The sequence below is a fragment of the Opisthocomus hoazin genome, chromosome 3 (assembly GCF_030867145.1).
Source record: "Opisthocomus hoazin isolate bOpiHoa1 chromosome 3, bOpiHoa1.hap1, whole genome shotgun sequence".
Lineage (NCBI taxonomy): Eukaryota > Metazoa > Chordata > Aves > Opisthocomiformes > Opisthocomidae > Opisthocomus > Opisthocomus hoazin.
Window position 1 is genome coordinate 23,328,053 of NC_134416.1, and position 22,551 is coordinate 23,350,603.

At 36.4% G+C, this 22,551-nt stretch overlaps 1 protein-coding gene across 3 annotated transcripts in view; it reads right to left on the minus strand.

Annotated features, from left to right (window-relative positions):
* The window catches only part of ZFPM2 (zinc finger protein, FOG family member 2), a 322,170-nt gene that overhangs the window by 228,186 nt on the left and 71,433 nt on the right, over positions 1–22,551 (minus strand). For all 3 annotated transcript variants that reach the window (XM_075415695.1, XM_075415694.1, XM_075415693.1), the window contains one exon: positions 14,317–14,418. In XM_075415695.1, the coding sequence (XP_075271810.1) occupies positions 14,317–14,418 (102 nt within the window). The remainder of the gene's footprint in view (positions 1–14,316; positions 14,419–22,551) is intronic.

Sequence of the window (22,551 nt, forward strand, 5' to 3'; positions counted from 1 at the left end):
ATGCAAGCTAACAGTTTGCTGAGTACATAGAAAGCACAATGATAAAGGCAGCTCCTTCCTGGAAGAGCTTCTGACCTAAGGCCACAGTCCTACGAACACTTACATATGCGCTTAACTTGATGCATGCAAGTAGTTCTTTGTTTAACAATGTGCTCATATGCAATCAATCAAAAGTCTGTAAATGCTTTGCAAAATGGGAGCCTAGAAGACCAAAAGCATTCTACTAGATTTTTTTTTCTTACTACCTCAAGAGAAAAATAAGAATAAAAAAAAAAGACTTACTGATTCTATCTTCAGATGCTAGGTTAGTCTGGAAAAATAGATCTAAGCATGTGTTCCTTGCAGTGTTCTGTGAAGTCTGTTTCTTAGAGACTTCAGATATTTTCAGACACTCCAAACTACATTTGTTCCTATCTACCATTACTAACAAAGTCCAGGTGGGTGAACACTCCCCTGGTGACTGTGGCTAACAGTCTTTCTGCTAAAAACTAAGTATATTTGTGAGTATTATGCAAATGATATATGCATCCACACATCCACTAACCATTACTAGACTAGGTGTTAACTCCATTGGCACCAGTGTGTACTTCCCTACTTTGACGGGACCAGAAATTTTCATGATGCATTTTCAGATCCTTAACTTTAAAGACCAAGTTTGACTCCCTTGACATAAAATGATAAGTTTCTGCCCTCTGTTAAAATTTAAATCAGCATAAGTAATTGCTGAATTTGGGCATATAGCTGTCTAGCAGTGTCCACAGTGCCTATTACCACACTTCTGGAGAGCAGGCAATGTTAAACACAGTGATCTTTGAGAGCATGTTACTCTACTGATAGTGCCCTGACATCCATAGGGTATCACAGGGACAGATGAGTACTCCAACTGAAGGTGGCCATGTTAGGTTACAGCAGTCAGCTTCAGTATTCGGTATTCTTTATTTATGCATACAGACTGCTTAATATAGATAAAGCAAGGCTCTGACTGCCGGTGAGCAAAATAAAGTCATATTTCACAGTTATGATGTCATCAAAGGACTATATTTCATGGCTATAACATCTTTGCAAATATATACATAAAGTGGTATCCCCAAGGAGCACTACTTGCTAAGTCTGCCTGAGGTCCAGCAAGGTGGACCTCCTTAAATTCCATTTAATGTACATTTAGATTTGAATATCAAGGAAGTCTAAATAGCCTGAGGGTAGAATAGGCATTCTGAGTTTCATACACTGTAGCATATTTGTGATATTACATAAATTTTTCTATATATTATGTGCTATGTTATCCTCAATTCACTTTTTAAATTTCAGCATACTGTTTTCCTTTTATGCATTTATCTGTGCATATATGCTTTATATATCATACATCATTACAAAATTACAACTCAAGTGAATCTCATATAATATATAAACTATCATTGATGCAGTTGCAGAATTTCAGATCTTGAAAATAGAATTTGATTACTTTATTCCGTCTAAACCAGTATCACTGTAATATCAGCCTTAAGCAATATGGGCTGCTAAAATCATTTGGTTCCATTTTTCCAAAAAGGAAAACTGATAGGATTATTTTCATGATAAATTAATTTTACCATGTAATTGCAATTATGACTTCTAATTAATGAATGGTTTCAGCCTCACTAACTAGGTCAGCATTCTTCTTTTAAAAATATATAATTTTTCTCTTTAGATAAGCATCATGATATGTCCAAGCTTTGGGAAAATGCACATAGCATTTTTATAGGGCAATGATCCCAGAAGCTGAGAAATGGTGAAAGTAATGTGACATGTTTTGCTACATATTCAAGTGATTTATTTGTTTCTTTCACAAGAAAAATTAAAAAGAAAGCAGATGGCAAAAGGCTTTTTAACAGGGAGGATCACAGTTTCTAAGTACTATTAGAGTATTATTTAATTTCTTAACTCAGTTTCCCAGCATATATAATACTGAACAATGTGAGACCAATGAATCAGTAGAGCAACTAATCTATTACAGCGTGCTTGTCAATATGCATATGACATTGTAGAATATATTGACAACAGGCAGAATATAAGGAGACGGGGATTTCTGTAGTCAGATATCTATCCTACAGAAAAGTATTAAAGGAACCTGAAGCTTACTTCGTGTGTCATGTAGGACAGAGTCCAATGCTCCTCCATGTCTGTTGCTCTGGCAGATCACACGTTGGAAGGCACCATGGCAATACGCAAGAACATTTCTCCTGTGTCCCCTGACGATGTCCTCTGGCAGGTATATACCATTTTAAACTCTACATTGGTCCTCTCCCATTCACATCCCTGTCAACATCCTTATCGCACCGTTTTTTGATTCCAGATGATTCACGCATTGTGGCATGAAGATACAGAAAAGAAAATTAAGTTGTAACTATTAAAACAAGGATTAGCAGGACAAGATGAGAGAAATAATTTCCTTGGAAGAGGCTCAAAATGTGATGGCTAAAATGTTATGGATATAGTAATTAGACTAAATGCTACCTCTTATCTAACTGCAACACACCAAAATACCTGTTGTTTTGTTGTAGTTTTTTTCTTTTTCTGCTGCTAGAAATAGTCACATATTTAGAGAGCAGGTCTTAAAAGAAAATTTCCGTGAAAAGTTGAAATCCAATACATACTTTGAGAAGTAGTCAGTATCAAATGCTAAGCAGTTCTGTAATTGAGGAAAAAAAAGGTTTTTTTCTGAGAATAAGTCAATAAAAATCATAAAGTACAAATCACAATAGTAAAAGAATTAAGGAAATATAGCTTAAAATTATACATTCTTTATCAGATCACAACAAACAATATGAAGCGTTGACAATGTTACATTACATAAACCTTGAAAACGGGACTGTATTACACCTGAGAAAACTCTCGGTGAATGTTTATCATGAGTGCTGTCCAGACAGTCTCATTTTTTTTTTGAGAACTACTATTTATTTATATATGCAAGCCAAGATTCAGGAACCGATTAGAGGGTTTGGCACCAGAGTGTAAGTATCAAAGTTCAGATAACTTAATGAAGTGCTTTTTTTCACACAACGACGTAATTTGAAATTCAGTCTCCTTTAAGAACCACCCAGCCCAAAATGCATATACGCAACACTCTGGAGTAGTATGTCCATAGTGCACATTGTACTGTCTTTCTAAATTATCCACAATAATCCATCATTGTCGTTTTATGCTGATGAAGCATCTTTAAAATCAGCGCAACTCTACTGCCACAAAATCAGCAAAGCACAGACCTGAACGAGCCCATCTTGGTTATCTTCTCTAAGTAAAATATGATTTTTACAGCTTTATCCTCAATCTTTGAAATACATCAGCCAATATTATTTTTTAACAAACAATATGCCAATGCATAATCCTGCAATACTCACATGAGACAAAATTCTTTAAAATACTGGAAAGTTTTGTATCTGTAATCCCCAAGAGTATGTTATGAAGTTAAATATGGTTCTTCACGTTTTCAGCTTGAATACACTGCTTAATGGTCTTGAGGGAGACAAAGGGAAGCGAAGGGAAAGAGTAAGCTATGATGGGACAATCTGATTCATTTTTTCTGTAACATATCACAAAAGATGCAACAGATACACTGGACTGGTTGCCTACACTGGCAAAACACGCATACACAAGTGGCTTCCAAACGAATATGATTTAATATGCTATATATTTAAAACAGTTTTTGGAATCAGCCCTGATTATTAAAAGGGACATTTGGAAAGCTTTGAAATAGTTGGGGGGGGGAAACAAACCAGGAGGTCAGATGTCCTCTACACAGTTGTTTTAGAAGGTGTCAGCTAATCAGCTGACTGCAGAAAAAAGTAAGAGCGGTGACCATTGTGCAGTTACAGCTTTACCAGCACCGGTATATGACTAGCTTTAACTCTGGGCCATACTTCTGAATATTTGGTTCTGAGGTTTCTTACCGATTCAATTAGAACATGTTTGAATAAGCAAAAATTTTGTACCTAAACAAAAATGATGTCTGATGCTATTAACACAACCATGCTTACTTTCGCCATGCTGGTCAATAAGTGCTGAGAGATTGTAGCATTTCTGTATGATGACCATTACTGCACTTTATAAAGATCGTTTACAGGCACCCTTGTTTGAAGCCTACATCAAAGAATGAAAATAAGATCTACTATTCTATCCACATCCTTCTTTTGAGCATGCTATGCTAACGCATCCTAAAAAATTAAACACAGTAATTAAAAACCTAAACCCAAATGTGTGCTAAGCTGGTCTCACTGAGCTGAACACAGACACTGAGAAAGTCAAGGTCAGAACTGAATTTTGCCCTTAGGATTCTGTCACAGTCCCATGACAACAATGTCCAGTTTCCTATTCCGACTCTGAACTGTTCTGAGCTGTGTAATTTTTTGGGTAAATACTAGTATCCAATTGGTCTCTCACGTCACATTAAATTTTCTGCTCTCAGCAAAAGCTGGTCCTTTTGAATGGAGGTACAAAGGTTCCTGGTGATAACATTTTTGTCGGTTTAGTTGTATTCTTCCAACTTCTACGTTATGATTTCTTAATAGAGAGTAAGTAAAAGAGTTTTCAAAGGGGTACGAGGAAAACATATTTTGAAAATCAAAATTGTCTTCCTTAATGATATGCTGAACACCGAATACATCACTGAAGCCAACTGAAATCTGCCAGTTAAAGAAACAGTCACCAGCACCACTCACTAGGTGTTTGCATCCAGCTGCTGGACTACAGCTTTGTGTGGTAAATAACACTTTGTTGTGAATATAGTTCAATATATTAACACATCCACCCTTCAACTGTTCAAGCCAGTGCTGCTATGCAGTATTCTGCATGCAATAATCTTAGCTGAATTAATGAGAAAAACACGACAAAGAATAAAATAGTTGTGGACCGATTACATGTCCCTTTTGATTCTCACTCCATCTGTTTCCAAAACCAGACATTGTCTCCTAGCCCTCTGCAATTACCAGGGTGTTATATTGCCTTTACAACCAAACTACAGTGGAGACAGCTGAAAAGTGCAAACCTTTCTGCCAGCCTCTGCAGGTCCCTTGGCGCATGAAACTACAAGAAACAATGTATTGTAATGCAGATGTTCATTGATTCCCTGCAGAATTTCATAGACTAGGAGTCCTTCACTGCGTGACCTACAGGGATTTGTACTTTACATAATATCCACTATATTGTGTATCATGTCCAAAGCGAAGTACCTAGTGAATCTGATCACTCATCCCTTGCACATGCCTTTCCCAGCTATCAACTTTTTTCAGAGAACAAGAAGTCTTTTGTGCTTGAAACGTAAATGCCAATCAAAATAGAATAAATTTCTAATGTGTATCACCTTTCATTCAGAGTTCAATGCCTTTTACAAGTCAGGCCAATGTTCTTGCCTCATGCTGGATACACAGAAATACAAAAGAGTTTAGGAAGATATGGGATGAATTTCAAGTCTACCTAGTCTAGAAACTTGCTGACTTGCAGATTAAGATGGTTTCCAAAGAAAACATAGCAAAAACGAAAAGCTTTGCTATGTCAAGTAAATATTTCACATATGGGTAAATAAAGGCTCAGGAATAGTAAATGAATACCATCAAACTAAAAACAAATAGACTTTAAAGTTTTAGATAGTTTCACTTTCCTGAAGCATTTTGACTAGTATAAAAATGAAGTTTTGCACTTGAAAATATCCCAAAAGGCTAACTGCTTGAATAAAATCAAAGTTCTCCAAATATGAAACGTACATACAAAAAAAATTACTTCTAAACTAGGTTCATTTCTATAGCAACTAATTTTGAAATTAAATTTGAATTCACATATATGTTAATTGTGTGAAACAATGATAAGGAAATGGCATCCCAACCGACAAAACAGTTGAAGGGCTCCAGTATTCAGTGATGAACTCACTGCTTTTTGATATTTTAAGTTGCAAGTCAAATGAGGTAATGCTTATCTCCAAATTTACAGAATCCTACTATATTTGCACCTTGAATCATGAAAGTGATGCTACAAGAGCCACCATGAAAGTGACGTCCAGACGGGAAATCTCTTAGTTTTCAAAATTTAGTACTGCCTGTTCACATGATTTTCGGGGCATTGTATTACACCTCAATTTTCTCTTGGTCTTGGTGACCATTATTTCTGTCTAGTGGACATAATTTCGTTAGCTGTGACCACAAATTAAAATTCTCCCCATGACTCGATTTTATCTATCATACTTGCTCAGTAGGTCATGTTCTGTTTCCCACGTAAGTCAAATCTGCACATGGCAAAGAGGACAGCAAAGGTCTGGTTGCTGCTTCCATGTGAGTTCACACAGCCACTCTCACCTTCTGATCTTTCAGGCCTGTACAGGGAACAGTCCACCAACAAGATGAATTGCCCTGAAGACCAGCCAGTTTCTGTACTAAGTAGGTCCGTTAAAGGTAAAGGAAGGTTAATTACGTGTGCCAAAGAATGGCTCTGGGCATTGAGGCCAAACAAGGCCATATTTATCTGCTGGAAGACTTCCTTAGCCTTTACACAGATGACTGCACACAAACTACCTCTCAAGAATGCTCCCTGCAACGCCTGAATTCCTGCACCTCAGAATCTACTTGGGAAGAGCAACAGCTGGCCTCAACCAAAATCATGCCAGGGACCATGTTAACACTTCACAAGTACATACTACTCAGTTTCTGTCACTACTGAATTTACTAACACAGGTGTAGCCTATTTTTTCTTACAGTTTTTAGCTCTGCATCTTCTCATTACAAGACAGCAACATGCTCATCACCTAAGAGCAGAGAGGGGAGGCCCTGAGAAAGGTCTGCAGGAGGAAGCAGCTGCTACAGCCACAATAACTCATTAGTCCCAGCTGGTCACAGCAAGATGGATATGCTGGTGCTACTATAAATGGTCTCAGGTTATACACTAAGTTTTAAAATATCATATATTTAAATACTAGCTCTTACAATCATATGATGATATAAGAATACCAGCTTTTGTTACCAAAAAATGGGTCACGGGGAAAATCTCCGGAGTTCACGCTTTTAGCAGACATTTGGCAGTGAGTCCCAATGAAGTATGGATGAAGTCTGTAAGTTATAGGCACTAACTACACCATAAAGGTCAAACAAGCTGAATATAGTGTAGGAGTACTTGGGGAACAATGGTTTCAGTCAACCAGCGCTAAATGGAATGATGCTTTGCAGAATTCTGCAGATTGAGTTTCAGGTAACCAACGCTAATCTGGGCTACACATGGAGAAGGACTGGGAACACTACAGTCCTTGAAAACCTGGATCAGTTTTATACACAAGACTGAAAATTATTTGAAGTCCCGCATTTAATACACAGATGTGGTAACCTCTTAAAACAGCTCCAGTATCAGAATCCATACCATGAAGATAGTAGTCCACTAGCATGTACTTCACTGTATTCCAGTGTCAAAAGAAGACCTGTAGTGCAAGGGTGAACTTGATGACTATTATGCCCTTACTTCTGCTGTTCTGTGTCTGCATGGCCTCCTCCTAGTTCCCTACTAGTGATGGAAACTGCATCAAGATCCACAGAAAATCCCCCCTGCTTCTCCAAGGTCCCCTCCCAACCCCCAGTACGGGAGCCCGGCTCTCTTCTTTTAATCCAATATCCACTTCACTACAGAAGATTTATTTAGACTGCTTCTTGTTTCATAAAGGGTTCCAAAAGTCTGTAGTGATTTTTGACACTTCGTTATAATGTTTCTCTGACCCCCCCACCCCCTCCTCACATACCACACCACCAGCCAGCCTCATTTTCATATGGATACAAAGCACCGGGATAAAATGATGGTTCATTATAGTGGTACAGAGCTCTTATCTTCATCCGGCAAGAGTCATTTCCTTCCAAAGATTGAAATGCAAATGTGAAAATTAATGATAACTGCATTATCTGATAGCAGAGATAATACCGATTCACTGTCAGAGTAACACACAGTCATTCTATGATTTCCTCTGCTTCTCCACAATATTCTTCTTACTGTCAGACTATATCTATGGTTAACTATGTTTCATGGATTTTTGTTAATTTACATCAAATAGCATTTCCAAGATCTTATATCTACCACATTTCCCCAATCAAAAAAGAAACGAAATCAGGACAGTAATCTCCAAGTCCTTCTTAGGACTGGTTTAAAAAGAAAGAAAGAAAAAAATAAAAAAAAAAAAGAAAAAGAAGTAAAAAGGGGAAAAAAAGAAGATTATCGTTAATGTCTGTTTCCATCTTGCATTGGTCTACCAAACACTCCAACCTATATTAGACAGTTCTTTTTTGTAACCCCAACTGTTTGTAGTATTACTAAATAACGCAGAGTAAACGCAAAAATCACTACATATTTACAATGACTCTTACGAATGGTTACAGGAAAACTATTCAGGAAAGCTTCTGAAACTACCTTTTATAGCAGGTGACAATGTGAACCTGGCATGTCAGATGTTCACTAGAACCTTTCTCATCCACTTCTCACTAAAACAATACACCAGAATTCACATGAAAGCCTGTTTCTACCTTTGTTTAAACAATAATAGCAGCACAGCTCAATATATCATTCTTTTAAGTTACCATTTATTTTCTTTTTACTATTTTTCTTAAACGTTCTGCTACACTTTCAGAAAAATACCAACCTGTAACAGTAATTAGAAGAAACTACACTGTGCTATATTTAAATATCCTTCATAGATTTTTGAACAGTTCTGATATTTGTAGATGAGTCTTCTGAAGATGTAACATGAGCTGTGACTTCATCCTGCTTTATTATTATTAACAGCAGAAATTCTGTTGATTTACTGGAGGCAGAATTTTACGTATGAGAAACTTTCACTTTACGTGGAGATGAATGCAAACAATACACAAAAAATTACCATAAAATGACGACGAGAGTTTAAGGTCTTCTTTTCCACTGCATATTTTTTTTTCATTTTAGATATGTGGACAAATCACATTTTCTTACTTTGTAAGACAAATTCAGATTCATTTCAAAAGAACTTCTGAGAATGACTTTCAAAACTATCCAACTCACAAAATCAGCACATTCTGCAAGAAAGCTGTTCTCCTTTATAGCTATGAAAGTAAGAGCTCACACAGTAAATAAGGATAACCTAGCTGACAGTACACTGCATGTGAATTAAGAAGACAGAGATCCATTTCCTCCCTAGGACCAAGATTCTCTGAGTGCAATTAATTTCACCTTTGTAAATGCCCTATACTCACTTCCCCAGCTGCTAACAGGGAATATGTCTCTGACGTAGAAGGCAGATACAACTTTGGTGATGGCTGAAACACTCACTGGTTATTGGACCTCTGTGGGAAGAAAGTCAAAAGAACTGAGCACGTGAGATGGTGGAGTGGGTTTTGAAAATCTTCTTGGCTTAGTTATTCAGGACTAGAAAACTGTGTCTCATCTGTCTACAGTGAAAGAACTTGCCCTTGCGTATTACTCACAGAATAGGTATGGGATGTCTTCTACTGTATTGTTTTATTCCATTACTACAGAATAATAGCACAGAATTCAGAAGAGCACAGAGAAGTTCTTACTCTTAACATAGCTTCAATACACAATTACTGGAGAAAAATAAATCGGGTGTTGCTTATGTGGATGGCTGCCAGTGCTTATTCATTATATATGCATCCGAAAGGTACAATGTTTAAAAAAGTAACATATAGAATATTCATTTATTGATTCCATTTTAGTTACAAGGAATTATCACGGTCAGACTGTCTAACTTCTGCCCCAGTGGAATCTACCCCATTTAAAAAGTCCAGTGTTTACCACAGAACTGGATCGTGTTCTTTAGGAAAGTATGTCATCTTGAATGTGTTTCTAATGACAGATAAATGACTTTTCATAAAATGTTCCAATAATTAACATTTTAAGCATTAAAATCTGTTCTTTATGTCTGCAATTGTGGAGCTTCAACGTCCATTTAATCTTCTAATACTTTTGCTAGAAAGAGGTGCCCAATATTATCAGATTTTCACTCTAAATTTAAAGTAATTTGTAATCAGGTTGTCCTTTAATATATTCTTTGATAAATAAATAGGAAAATGACCTAGACTTTCTCATAATACCAGTCTTTTCAATGTTCTAGTGGCTCTTCTCTAAAGCTGTTTCAAATTTTAAAATCATTCTTGAAGTGTGAACGCAGGAGACAGAACCCCATTTCAGCATCAAATAAGACTGCTAACCAGATAAGCAAGATAATTTGAGAACCCACACATATCCTTTAGCCACAACTCCATCTATTAAGCTCAACCCTGGTTCACTAAATCCCAAGATGTTTTCAGACACACTGCCTTCTGTAGTAAAACTTCTGTTACCTGCTCGCAAGCACATGACTTCATATTTAATTATACTGAAACCAAAATTTTGCTGCAGCTCACGTGAAATTATTCAGATCTGGCAATAGCAATACCTATCCATTATTCAGTATTTTCTTTGGATTGTAAACATATTGAGAAGAACTAATATACTTTAGCTTACCATCATATATTAAGTTGGTTTTACAAGATCTACTTTTTCCTTAAACCTATACAGATTGGCATTCTCACTAATCCCCCTTTAATAAAAGGGTCTTGCATCACTTCTTCCGTTATTTCCAATGGGACCACTGTCATGTGGAGAAATCTGTCATTATCCAGACCAACCCTGGCTTATGCTTTTTTAACACATTTGTTTCCTCTTGTGTTCTAGAATTTCCAAATCATCTCAAAACTTCACGAAAACTGAAGACAGATGTGGGACATGACAGTGGGTCATCTAGCTCCTAAAATACTCAAACTATCAGACTGCTTAAATTAGATAGGATTTAGTGGGTTTAAAACATTCATCAGTTGTTGTTGGAACAGAAATACAGTCATCACTTACAGAAAAATAGGTTTTCCAGCACAAATATGATTGAAGCAGACCAGAAATATTTAAATTGCTGTACCTTTTTTTTCCTGTCCCCTATAACTATTAGAAGTCCTGACTTTTAATAAATCAATACCGATTTTCTAATGATTCTTCTTCTTACCACACTTTAAAGTGTCATCTTACTGTTATTAATGAAGCTACTGATAGATTTTCAGTTACTTTTTTTCTTTTTTTTTTTAATTTAGCCCCGTATTACAGTTCCTAGCATCTGCTTACATCCAGTTTTCCCGTTCATTTCAAACTTGCATTTTTCTTTTTTTTAATTTCTCTTCTAGGTAAACCCAACATAGCCGCAATTCTAGTATAGCTTTTGAAAAACATTGTTCCTAAACACTTCCAAGTTATGATCCATACTTTTTCATTCAAGTATTTTCTCCCTTTCAATACAGTTCATATTTGCTGTCTCTTATAACAACAGGTACAGTAGACTGAACATGAGTTCACCAATACAGGCATGACCACTGGATGATAAGCAAGCACTAATTCCTAATTCTGTAAATCATTTTTTCTTTATCTGTCAAGATGGCATATAATACATCATTTCCTTATATTGGATTCAAGAATTTCTCAGTTGAGGAGCGTGGAATCTAAAATTTTCAGAGATTTTAAGAAAGTTTTGGTATGGAAGCATGGAACCTCTAGGATATTTCATTCATAATCCCCAAATTTAGGAGGTTTTTGTTCTTACATAGAACAGATACCCAGTAAGAAAGGGAATAATCGTGTTCTCTAGTGTGATGTCTGTAGAAGACATGTAGGCGATCTGCCTTTTGTTCATTACGTGTTAATACACTGATCACTGGCCTCACATGCACTGAAATCCTAGCAATAATACAAAGGCTATAGAACTATACATATCTACACATATCAAGGCATCCATCTGATAGCAAACAGTATATTTAAGGCTGCAAAATGACTTCTGCTTCCATGTTTAAAGAAATGTTTTTGCATCTAAAATTTGTTGAAGCCCAGTCTTCCTCTGCAGACTCTTTCTATACCTTGGACTTCTGCCGTTGGCTATAACAGAAAAAGGATCAGGTTCTTCACTGTGTGTCCATAAACAGTCTATTGACCTCAGTTTCCATTATTTCAGAGTAGTCTTCTCATTAGAAAGAATTTGTAAAAAATGAGGACAGAAACAATGAAAACTGAAGATACTTTAAAAGCCATTCAGGTAACACCCAAAGTGACTACACAGAGTAGGCATTATCTCTGCATTTCCCTGATGGTCAGTGAAGGCCACAAGACTATACAATCTGAAAGGCTGCTTCAGCAGAAACTCTTCAAAGCTACAGCACATCTAACTCTAGATTATTCTTCATAAAAATATTCTAAGTATAAAGGCTTGGGAAAGCATGTGAACCATTTAATAATGGAAATTTGCAAACAAAATGAAACTTTAATCAATATCGAAAGCTTAATTTTTACTCATTTGTGAGTAAATTGTTGCTAATGAATAACTCGCAGAATTTCAGTCCCTGGTAAGTACTGGCTCTGAAAGTAACAATATATTCCCTTAGTCCTAAAAAAAGAGAAAGACATTAAAATAACAAAACAGCTCTACTATGTATATGAATCCTTGAGTTGTCACAGTTCACATCATCAGCTGACAGCTACTTGTATCATGCAGAACAGTCACTGTTGGATCCTGAGAGAGCTCCATCTCAGTAAGGAGACCACAGACAGACCAGATAACAAAGAACATATAGTCATCTACTCTTTGAGGTAGAATTTCCGCCACGAGTTGGCGACGTTGCTCAAGAAAAGTTAATGGTTCTGGTTTTGCTGTGTTAAAATACATTTCTATATAGGAAAAAAATTTCATGCTTTGGGTTTTCTTCCAAATATCTGAAAGAAGTTAACTTTGTACTACATGGTCATAAACGATCTTCTGTTGCTTGTTTCTTTTTCCATATCAATAATAAACAAATTCATTTAAGAAAGCATGCATGATGGACAGTATGGCAATGTGGTATGTATCCACCTCTTTCTTCATACATATTATACCATTGTAAAGAACCAATATTTAAATAGAATAGAGCTGCTTATTTCATGTTGGTGGTCATCAGATTTCTGAAGTCAAAAGGAATTTTCCCACATTCAGCTTTTATTTCTATCTTATTGCATGTCCAAGCTACCAATAAATACAACAAGAAATACATACATTTTACTGTTTAACTGAAAGTTTTTTCCCAACAAAATAAAAAATACTCCTTTTAGTCCATACTGTCATAAAAGATATCTCTGAAATTTTTGTATAAGATAGCTCACATAAAAAGCAGTAGCAGCCTACAAAATGTATATTCAACTGTGCTGAAATACACTAAACCCAAAAAAGCAACAAAAAAAATATTGATTTCAGACAGAGTTTATTTATAATGAAATTAAAAACAAGTCATATGTTAATCACTGGCAGCCTTTAAGTCTACTATGAAGCTGGAAAAGGCCACCCTGCAACACCCAAAGATGACTTTTGCATTATTTAAAATGTATTTTAACACTAAATACTCTTGTGCATTTTAATATGCACATTTTCCAACAGTATTACTACAATATAGACAATATAATAGATTTTTAAGAACCATTTCAAGGTTCAAACCCACAAAAAAATTGCACTGAATCCAACTGCAGAATTGCCTAACTGAGAAATACAATTTACCCCTTTGTCTTAGGTACTTTCCGGGTACAACACAGGTTTTACATATTGATACTGAACAGAATCTTGGAAAGTATTCCCATGTTACCATCACGTCTTCTTTCTTAGCAATGTTATGCCTGCACCATCTTCAATGTCCATAACAGAAAATGCTACTGTGAATTACTGCTTTAATGTGAAGTTCTATCACTTCATTGACTGCAGTCTAGGAGCTTCTCTTTCAACTGGAATCAATGACCAGGTGTGCTAAATGATTTCTATCACGCTAAAGCAGGTAAACAAATTCCTTGAAAATGTCAATAGATACCATACCTATTTGTTAAGCTCAACATACTTCTAAATGTAGGCACAAAGCCTGAGAAGGGACACAGGCGTTTGGTTGGTCTTCTGGCCTCAGGAAACAGAACAGAAAACCTTCTCCCTTAATACAACCATGGAACTTACTGATAAATTTTAATCCTAAAATTCTAAGCAGCAACAACATTTTCCTCTATATCAAGCAGGTAGGTAAAGCATTTTATGTTGAACAATTTACAAAATGGCACAGCCAAAACTATTCTTTACTCAAGAACTTTATCTTAGTACTTCTATGTCACTATCCTGGACTCCAAAGCATCAGAAAAGAAACAGTCCATTAAACATCAATGCAAAGCATAACACACCTACTTAAGTAATGATATTAAAAAATACTGAAATATAGTTTAAAAAATTTCTCTTGGCTGTCAGTTGTTTGTTCCTACCTGGCCCATCCCAATCTTCAGTTTCCACAGCAAGCTGCCCTGGTTTTTCTGACCTTGCATCGCCGTCAGATTCTGCTGCCTCCTGGATGCCTTCTTCGTTGCCTGAAAAAAACAATCAAAGAAACACTGTATTGACGTATTTCAGTAATGACTTGTAGCTAGAGTTCCTACAATATCAAAACAACTGCTTACATGCGTAAGTGAAAACATAGGCCTGTCTACAAAAAGAGAGAAAATGAAAAAAAAAAATTAGACACGTAAACATCTGTGAGTTCCCAGTGACTCCAACAAGCCCAGAGTACCAAATCCTTTCCATTTCTGAGGAAAGAAAAAACCTGGAAATCAACGTTTACTCTATATGCTTAAAAACCAGAATCACAACTTGCACCTAATTCTGTAAACCAATGCACAAAACATCATTAAGTTCGTACGCACAAATGAGAAAAAGAAATCAGCTGGTTACTCCCCAGGAACGTGTGCTTTCAGTGATGTGTTTTCTTGAATTGACACTCCACTGTTGCTTATGCATTGTAGATTAACGACACTCAGTACAAAAATACAGTCCACTAAACATGGAGGCTTTTCAGACACTTAGTGGATAGCTACTTTGTGTTATTTAGCCATCTAAGGAATTTGCCCTTAAACATTATAAGCTACCAGCAAGCCCCTATGATAATTTTCTCCCTATCAAGCTTTATCTAAAGAAACATAACATTTCTGATTAATTATAGGACACACCAAAAATTATGATAAGATTAAATTTTTAGAGATTTTTATTTGAAGAACTCCTTGTTGAAAGTGGTTATTTTAGTTAAACAAAGACTCTATGTAAGCTCCATGCAAAAGTACTTTGAAATAACCACTACAAAAAATTACACTGAAGGTGAGGGGTTCAGGTCATAAGATAAAATAGTCTGGTCACAGTAATGTGTTAAAGGACATCTCCAAGGGCTTATCAGGCCAGCACTTTACTGTATTTGCAGACATTTTTTTTAAATTTTACTACTAATCACTCCAAGAAACTCTTGGATAGGAAGACACTACGAAGAACAGAAAAAAATCAAATCTACAAAATTAACTACACCAGTCAAATAGGACTGAAATATAGTTTACATTTTTTTCACAATCTTGAAGCACACTTTATAAAAAACTGTGTCCCAAAGTGGCAGCACTAAAAAACAAATGTCGTGTATTTTAGAATCTGAAAATCAGACTGTTTGTTGATTTGACAACAGGAGAACAAGAAGGAGCAAAGACCACAGCAATTAAGCAGTAACTTGTAATTTTTTCCCCACTCATGATAACAAAAGCTTTTATTAGCAACATAGGTAAAGAAATGTGATTACAACAAACCATGCCAGATCCCCATACATTATCACTGGAGCTATATTTATACCAGATAAGATTGTGACCCAGAGTTTTCAAGTACATGATTATATACAAACACTATAAATTATTAACTTCATGTGCACATATAACGTCTTGTAATAACACATTCTCCCTTGCATTCACAAAAAACACAGTTTTTCAAATCCTAAGTATAAGTGCCTGGTAAACAACTTATCACACAAACATAGTACAATACTCACTCCAGACTTCATTAACAAAAATACAGTTCTGTGCATTCATAGTACTAAAAATATAATCCAGTGTATTCATAGGCACTTAAAACTAAAAGACATGAATATCTAGTACAATTTATCTGTTAAACACACTGCATAATTTTACCCAGGCATTTGAAGTTCACATGCTTCAGTTCAATCTGAAGTTACCTTTCAGAAGACCATCCTAAATACTCATATACTGAAAAAGCTATCAAGTTTCTTAGGAGTAGTCGTACTAATTATTTTTTTTTAAACAACTACCCTATTTTGAATTAGCATTTGGATAGTTACTTTGTAGTAACCAAAGAGAATTCTGCCTTTTTTTGGGTGGACTGAAGAACCTATCGGATGTTTTTACCTTTGTAAAAGGTAAGATCTGCTCTGGTTTTCTCCAAAAAGTTGGAAAGCACTTCACAGCAATGGCAATTCTGACCATGAGTTTCTAACTCTAGCTGTATAATCACCACAGAAAGCTCTTAAAACTGGAATTTTTATACTAAAGAAAATGTTTTTCTTCCACTGTAAACAATAGATCTCTATGGACTAAATCAGAACAACAAAAACAAAACATAGAAATAATAAGAATTCTTCTACATAGAGCCCACACATAGAAAATCCTAGCTCCAAAATATAAAAGTTTCTCCAAGTTATAATACATGCAAACCTGGCGTTAGCATGCAAATTTGAGTATTCTTTCAATCAATGCAACCAACCAGAACATCAAACAAACAAAACTATTAGAATTGAAAGAGGAGGAGAAACTTTTGTGAAAAGATTGGGCTGAAGGGCAAAGGAAGCACAGAACTACAGCTAAGGTATACAACCTACAGCACACAGTAATTAAGTATTTGGGAGATGAGGAAAGATCTGAAAATGTATGTTAGCAGATGGCTTAACTTTTCATTAACTTCCTTTTTCAGTGTTTCATGAAGTACGGTGTTACGTGTTTTTCATAATCAAATTTTCATGAATTAATGCATGTCCTGTGCAAATAGAGTAGAACAAAATGTGTAGAATTTACATTAAGGAACACTATTTTTGCATCTAAAGTACTTTTAATTATTTTCATTGGTATTTTCTATTATTCATCAACTACCAAGTCCATGCATTACACACCTGAAATATCACAACATGGATTTCTCCTGTTTCCCCATACTACTCTCCCTCCGTACTGAAGCAATCCGGTTGTGAAACCAACAAATGCTACATTTCTGGGGGCTTCAGAACCCACCAGTGAAGCAAGTCTATACTAGGCTCAGCTGAGCATCAAGGTCAGACGCAAATGGACAACCAAGTCAATCCATTTGGTGCTGGAGACACTGCAACTTTAAAAAGCCAAAATGAGGCTGAGCAAAAGACCTGATATCAAAACACGTCTCCCAAGCTTTCTTCTTTTCTTTCCTCTTACTTAATGTTACTTTAGCAGCTAACATTTGTTCAGCACAAAGGAGTTTATTTCCTTACAGAACTTATTTTCCTTCCATTGTTTACTTTTTTTGTTCATTCACTGACTATTTTTCAGTCTCAATAAGACTTTTTATTTATACTTATTTTAAAACTGATTACATTTTTCTTCAATCTACAGGTGTAGACATTTAATTGGATACAGGACGTCGGGTTTTTTTGTTCTTCCAAGTCAAATCAAGTGGGTTTTTTGCCTTCTTTATACCACTTTAATCCCCTTGCTTTGGTTTTTTCTCATGCTTATTTCTTCACTTTGCTGCTCAATTACATTTTGTATTTAAGTTAAAGGAGAAATAACTTTTTGCCATCAACACCAGAGTGGTATAGAAGTACAGGCAATGATAAACGCTCTAAAACAAAGAAAAACCTCCATCTGTTTAAGTTTTTCCTTCTGGCAACTAAGATCAGTAAGTGAGTGCTGTCCTTTAAAAGAACGTTACTGCATGAGAAAAAGATTTATATGAGCAAAAACCTGTAATACCATATAGTATGTTTAGTCATGAGCCAATTAAGCCTACTGGACTTTCAGGTATTCCTCTATATTTTGTATTAAATCTACACTTCAGGCAGAATTGATCTCCTCTAACCTTAGATGTCTGAAGGTTAAGCTAGTCCAGACTACTTATGTAGGCACTCCTGTAGACAGGGTAGGGAGAAACCTCCACAGTGACTCATCCTATTCGAGGATGCCTGAGATAGGAGACCCCTCTTGGTGTCTGAGATAGTTGAAATGAATCATCCTCTGAAAAGCACAGCTTAGACTAGGAACCTATCTTTAGGCAGCTAAAGCTAGGTGAAACAAATCTCTGCCTTATGATAAAGCGCTGAATACACAGAATGCTGCTTAACTAAGAGAAAAAAAGAAGTCTTAAACAACTTCAACACGGTAAAATGCATAGAATTTTAATCTTGCTATTTCACCTTACTATTTCTTACCAGCATTAACTGTTTCTGTTGCTCTTCAAAAACAGTTTGAAGTTTTTTTAATGTGATTTTTAATATCCTAGAGTTTATCCAATAGATGCAAGTGAACACGCTGAACCCCTGTAATTTGAGGTGGTACGGTTGATCACGGAATGTGAAGACTGTAAAGGAGACATATTACCAGAAACACAAGAGGGAGAATTCTAACATCTCTGACAACACCCACACATAGGAAAAGAGAGACTTGAATATTAACATGTAATTTCACTTTAATCATTTTAACAAATTAAAGACTTCCCAATTTGTACTTAATTAGCTTGTACCACAAGTAGTTGCAATATTTTAAAGAAATACATGGGTTAGCAGTTCTTCTCAACCCTGCTTTTCTAATCCATGTTGTTCCTATCAACAGTAGGCTCTTCCAGAAAGTCTCGTACAATATAACTATTGAACTTTCCTGACTAGGAATGTTACAGCAGCTGTTAGTCACTCTGTAACGTATTTTGCAATCAGCAGAATCAACAACGTATTTTTAACAATGAACAGTTCAAAACTGACGGATCTACTTTCTTGTTCACAACTGCTTATCACAGCATAGATATCATATATGTTTGCCAGGTGCTTCCTATAGTTCGGATACCTTCACAGAAGCCACTCACAAAAGATAAGGTCATAAAAGAGATAAAAAATGTGCAAGCTTCATACACTCATGGTTTTATCATCAGACAAAATAGCTTTGGGTGAAGGGCTGTGCCAGTCACAAACAGCACACAGGAGCTTCTATTAGAGTGAAAGAACATTAAAAGTTTGAAATTCAGTTTGTGCTCATTCTTCCTGGCAGCACAAATGTAAACTTACATTGTTAACATCCTAATACAGCTGTTCAGAGTGAAACACCACTTCTCAATTATAATAAATCAATGCAGAAATAAATTGTTACAAAGCCTGTAGCATTCTGTACTGCCAAAAGAGAAAACAGATGTGATGCAGAGGCCTGGCGAGTCACTCACTGCAGACTTTAATTCGGCAAGGTACATAACCTTACGTACCTTAACAGGCCAGTGCAACCAGTGGTGAAGGAGCAGGCTTTCTTGGGGACATGGGGGGAGAGGCCCTTTCCTTCTTCCTGCCACCACCTACAGTGGCAGTAATTCTGGATCAAACCAAAGAAGGATTCTCAGACTGTATCCATGAAATAGATGCCAGAACTTCAGAAACTATTAATTAGCATTCAAAAACTGTGCTTTGTTATTTGCTTTATCACAATGCCTACGACCAGTAACACAGCTTACACACACTGATAATCTTGCTCTTGAATCCTAAGAAACACACTGCGAGCTGAGAATCATTGCTAGCAACCCCTCTTCAGAAACAACACTCACTTAACTTTGAAGCAAACCATATACAACTTAAAATACAACTGCAGTGTACTTAATTCATTCCATGTAAGTTACTTTTTGGCAGCACACTCTATTCTTAAGAATTCCAATGACATCTAACAGGACTTAACTGTCCTTGTGGATTACCACTTTTTAAAGTATTCTGTGCATATATTTGACAAGCTGAAGTCTCTAATTTCAATGGCAATGCAAGTTTTCAGCAGATATAAAACATTCTGGGTATAAAATATATGTAAATAAAGATTTAAGTTCATGGAATGGAAATAGAACCCCAAGAATAAAGATATTAAAGCAATTGGGAGGGATGTTTCCATACTGTGCTATATTTCTCACCTGGTGTGAGGACAAGGTAAACAACTACAGTGGCTACAGTGCCATGCAAATGGGTTTGTTCTACAAGCCTTGCAAGGACAGAAAGAGAGATCTGGTGCTGTCACTACCAGACTGTTATCACTTTATCTGATATACATCAGAAATCATTTCAGTGAAGCCCACCAAAGTCAACAGAGACACCCTACTCTACAAATACAGTAAACATGAGCAAAATCTGGCCCTCAAATGACTGATTTGCTAACACACCTGAAAGAAACCAGCACTTGTACATATTAATCCACTGCATTTTATTTCAGATTATATTAATCATCTCAACACTTTGCTTCTTTGCAAGCAATTATTGTTTTCTGTCATGCTGATTAACAATCATAATTTCTCCTGGGATAAATCTCATTTGAAATAACTGTATGTTTCTAGTTGCCCTAAGCACTCTTAAAATTATTTATCCAGCAAATGTCAGAAATAATGCACTGTCTCTTCTCCTAACTTTTAGGAAAGGTCTATGAATATCTGTGTGTCAGTGAGCACCTACATGTGTGCAAGCTGTTAACTCTCCAAAATAACTGTACAGAAACTATTTTGATTTATATTAAAATCACTGCTTTGTTTAACAAAATGACATCTTGACACAATGACATTTCAGCACAGTGATCATGTTAAAAAACACTGTCAATTATTTCCAACCAATTCAGCTATGGCACTTTTCTCCTGGGATAAGACACAGCAAGTTCATCTACACTGAGTCTGGCCTTCCTCTTTCTCTAAATGTTTGATATGTTCTCATTATCTCACTGTTTGCTTTTGAAGTCCTTTCAAGACAAGAATCACTCATTCAAATGTATTTCCTGCAGAACAGTGAAAGTGTTCTCTAAGTTGTATTCCAGACTTCCCTTCCATTAATGAGTTTTATATTTATACTAATTTTTAGGGAGCAACTCTTATGGCACCAGTACTATAAATTAGTATCATTCAGATATACTTCTATAGATTTAAAGGAAAAAAAAGAAGGTCTTGCATCTTTTCAATCTTTCCCCATTAAAACTTCAAATACAAGAACTGGGGTTCAAACTTAACATAGCTCTAGGCACTTGACTAGACTCTCAGCAGAAGCACATTTTTAGAGGTGTTTAGATGTCCGAAACAAAGACTGTTGCTTAGTATAATTTTCAAAAATTATTTCAATGGAAATTGATAATCCATGAGATTTTAAAACACTCTGCAGCGGAACAGAGAGATGACTTCTGAGACACTCTAGCAAGTTTCAAACTCTAAGTCTGAAGACTATTCTGCAAGTTCGTATTTCAACTTAATTAAATAAAAAAGCTGTTCCTTCCCCAGTGCAGAAATACTACGTCTCTTATGAGAATTCTTCATCCAAGAAGAAGAAGAATTCTTCATCCTTTTATAATGTGCAGCTGAAATCATTATCATATACACACCCCGTTTTCATGTGATTTCCACAAACTGCTACATAATGAGTAGCAATACATATCTGTCCTTAAAAAGTGAAATTTTAATTTATCTTGTTGTAAAGAGTTTGATGCTTTTATTCGAAAAAATCAACACTCCAGGTGCTTCAATATCAAAAGCAGCCAATTCCCTATCGTCTGAGGTATGATTCCATATACATGCTGTATTATACATGGTTTCAAGAACAGCCTAGGCTTCTATGAGTCAAACCCAAGAAAAAGACTCAGAAGTCATAAATAAATGCTTCTTTTTCTATTATCCACAAGAATCTCTCCAGCAGTAATAAATGACTTATCAACATTTATCCAACAATGTCATAAATGTGGCATTTGGTTTGGATGGGTGTACTCTCTGCTGGATAAAGAACTGGCTGAATGGCTGAGCGCAAAGAGTGGCGGTGAATGGAGTTAAATCCAGCTGGCAGCCAGTCATGAGTGGTGTTCCCCAGGGCTCAGTTTTGGGTCCAGTCTTGTTGAACATCTTTATCAGTGATCTGGATGAGGGGATTGAGTGCTCCCTCAGTAAATTTGCAGATGACACCAAGTTGGGTGGGAGTGTCGATCTGCTTGAGGGTAGGAAGACTCTGCAGAGGGATCCGTACAGGCTGCATCGATGGGCCGAGGCCAACTGTATGAGTTTCAACAAGGCCAAATGTCAGGTCCTGCACTTGGGTCACAACAACCCCATGCAAGGCTACAGGCTTATGGAAGAGTGGCTGGAAAGCTGCCCAGAGGAGAAAGATCTTTGGGTGTTGGTTGACAGCCGGCTGAACACGAGCCAGCAGTGTGCCCAGGTGGCCAAGAAGGCCAACAGCATCCTGGCTTCTATCAGGAACAGTGCGGCCAGCAAGAGTAGGGAGGTGATCGTGCCCCTGTACTCGGCACTGGTGACACCACACCTGGAGTACTGTGTTCAGTTTTGGGCCCCTCACTACAAGAAGGACATTGAGGTGCTGAAGTATGTCCAGAGAAGGGCAACGAGGCTGGTGAGGGGTCTAGAGAACAAGTCTTATGAGGAGTGGCTGAGGGAGCTGGGGCTGT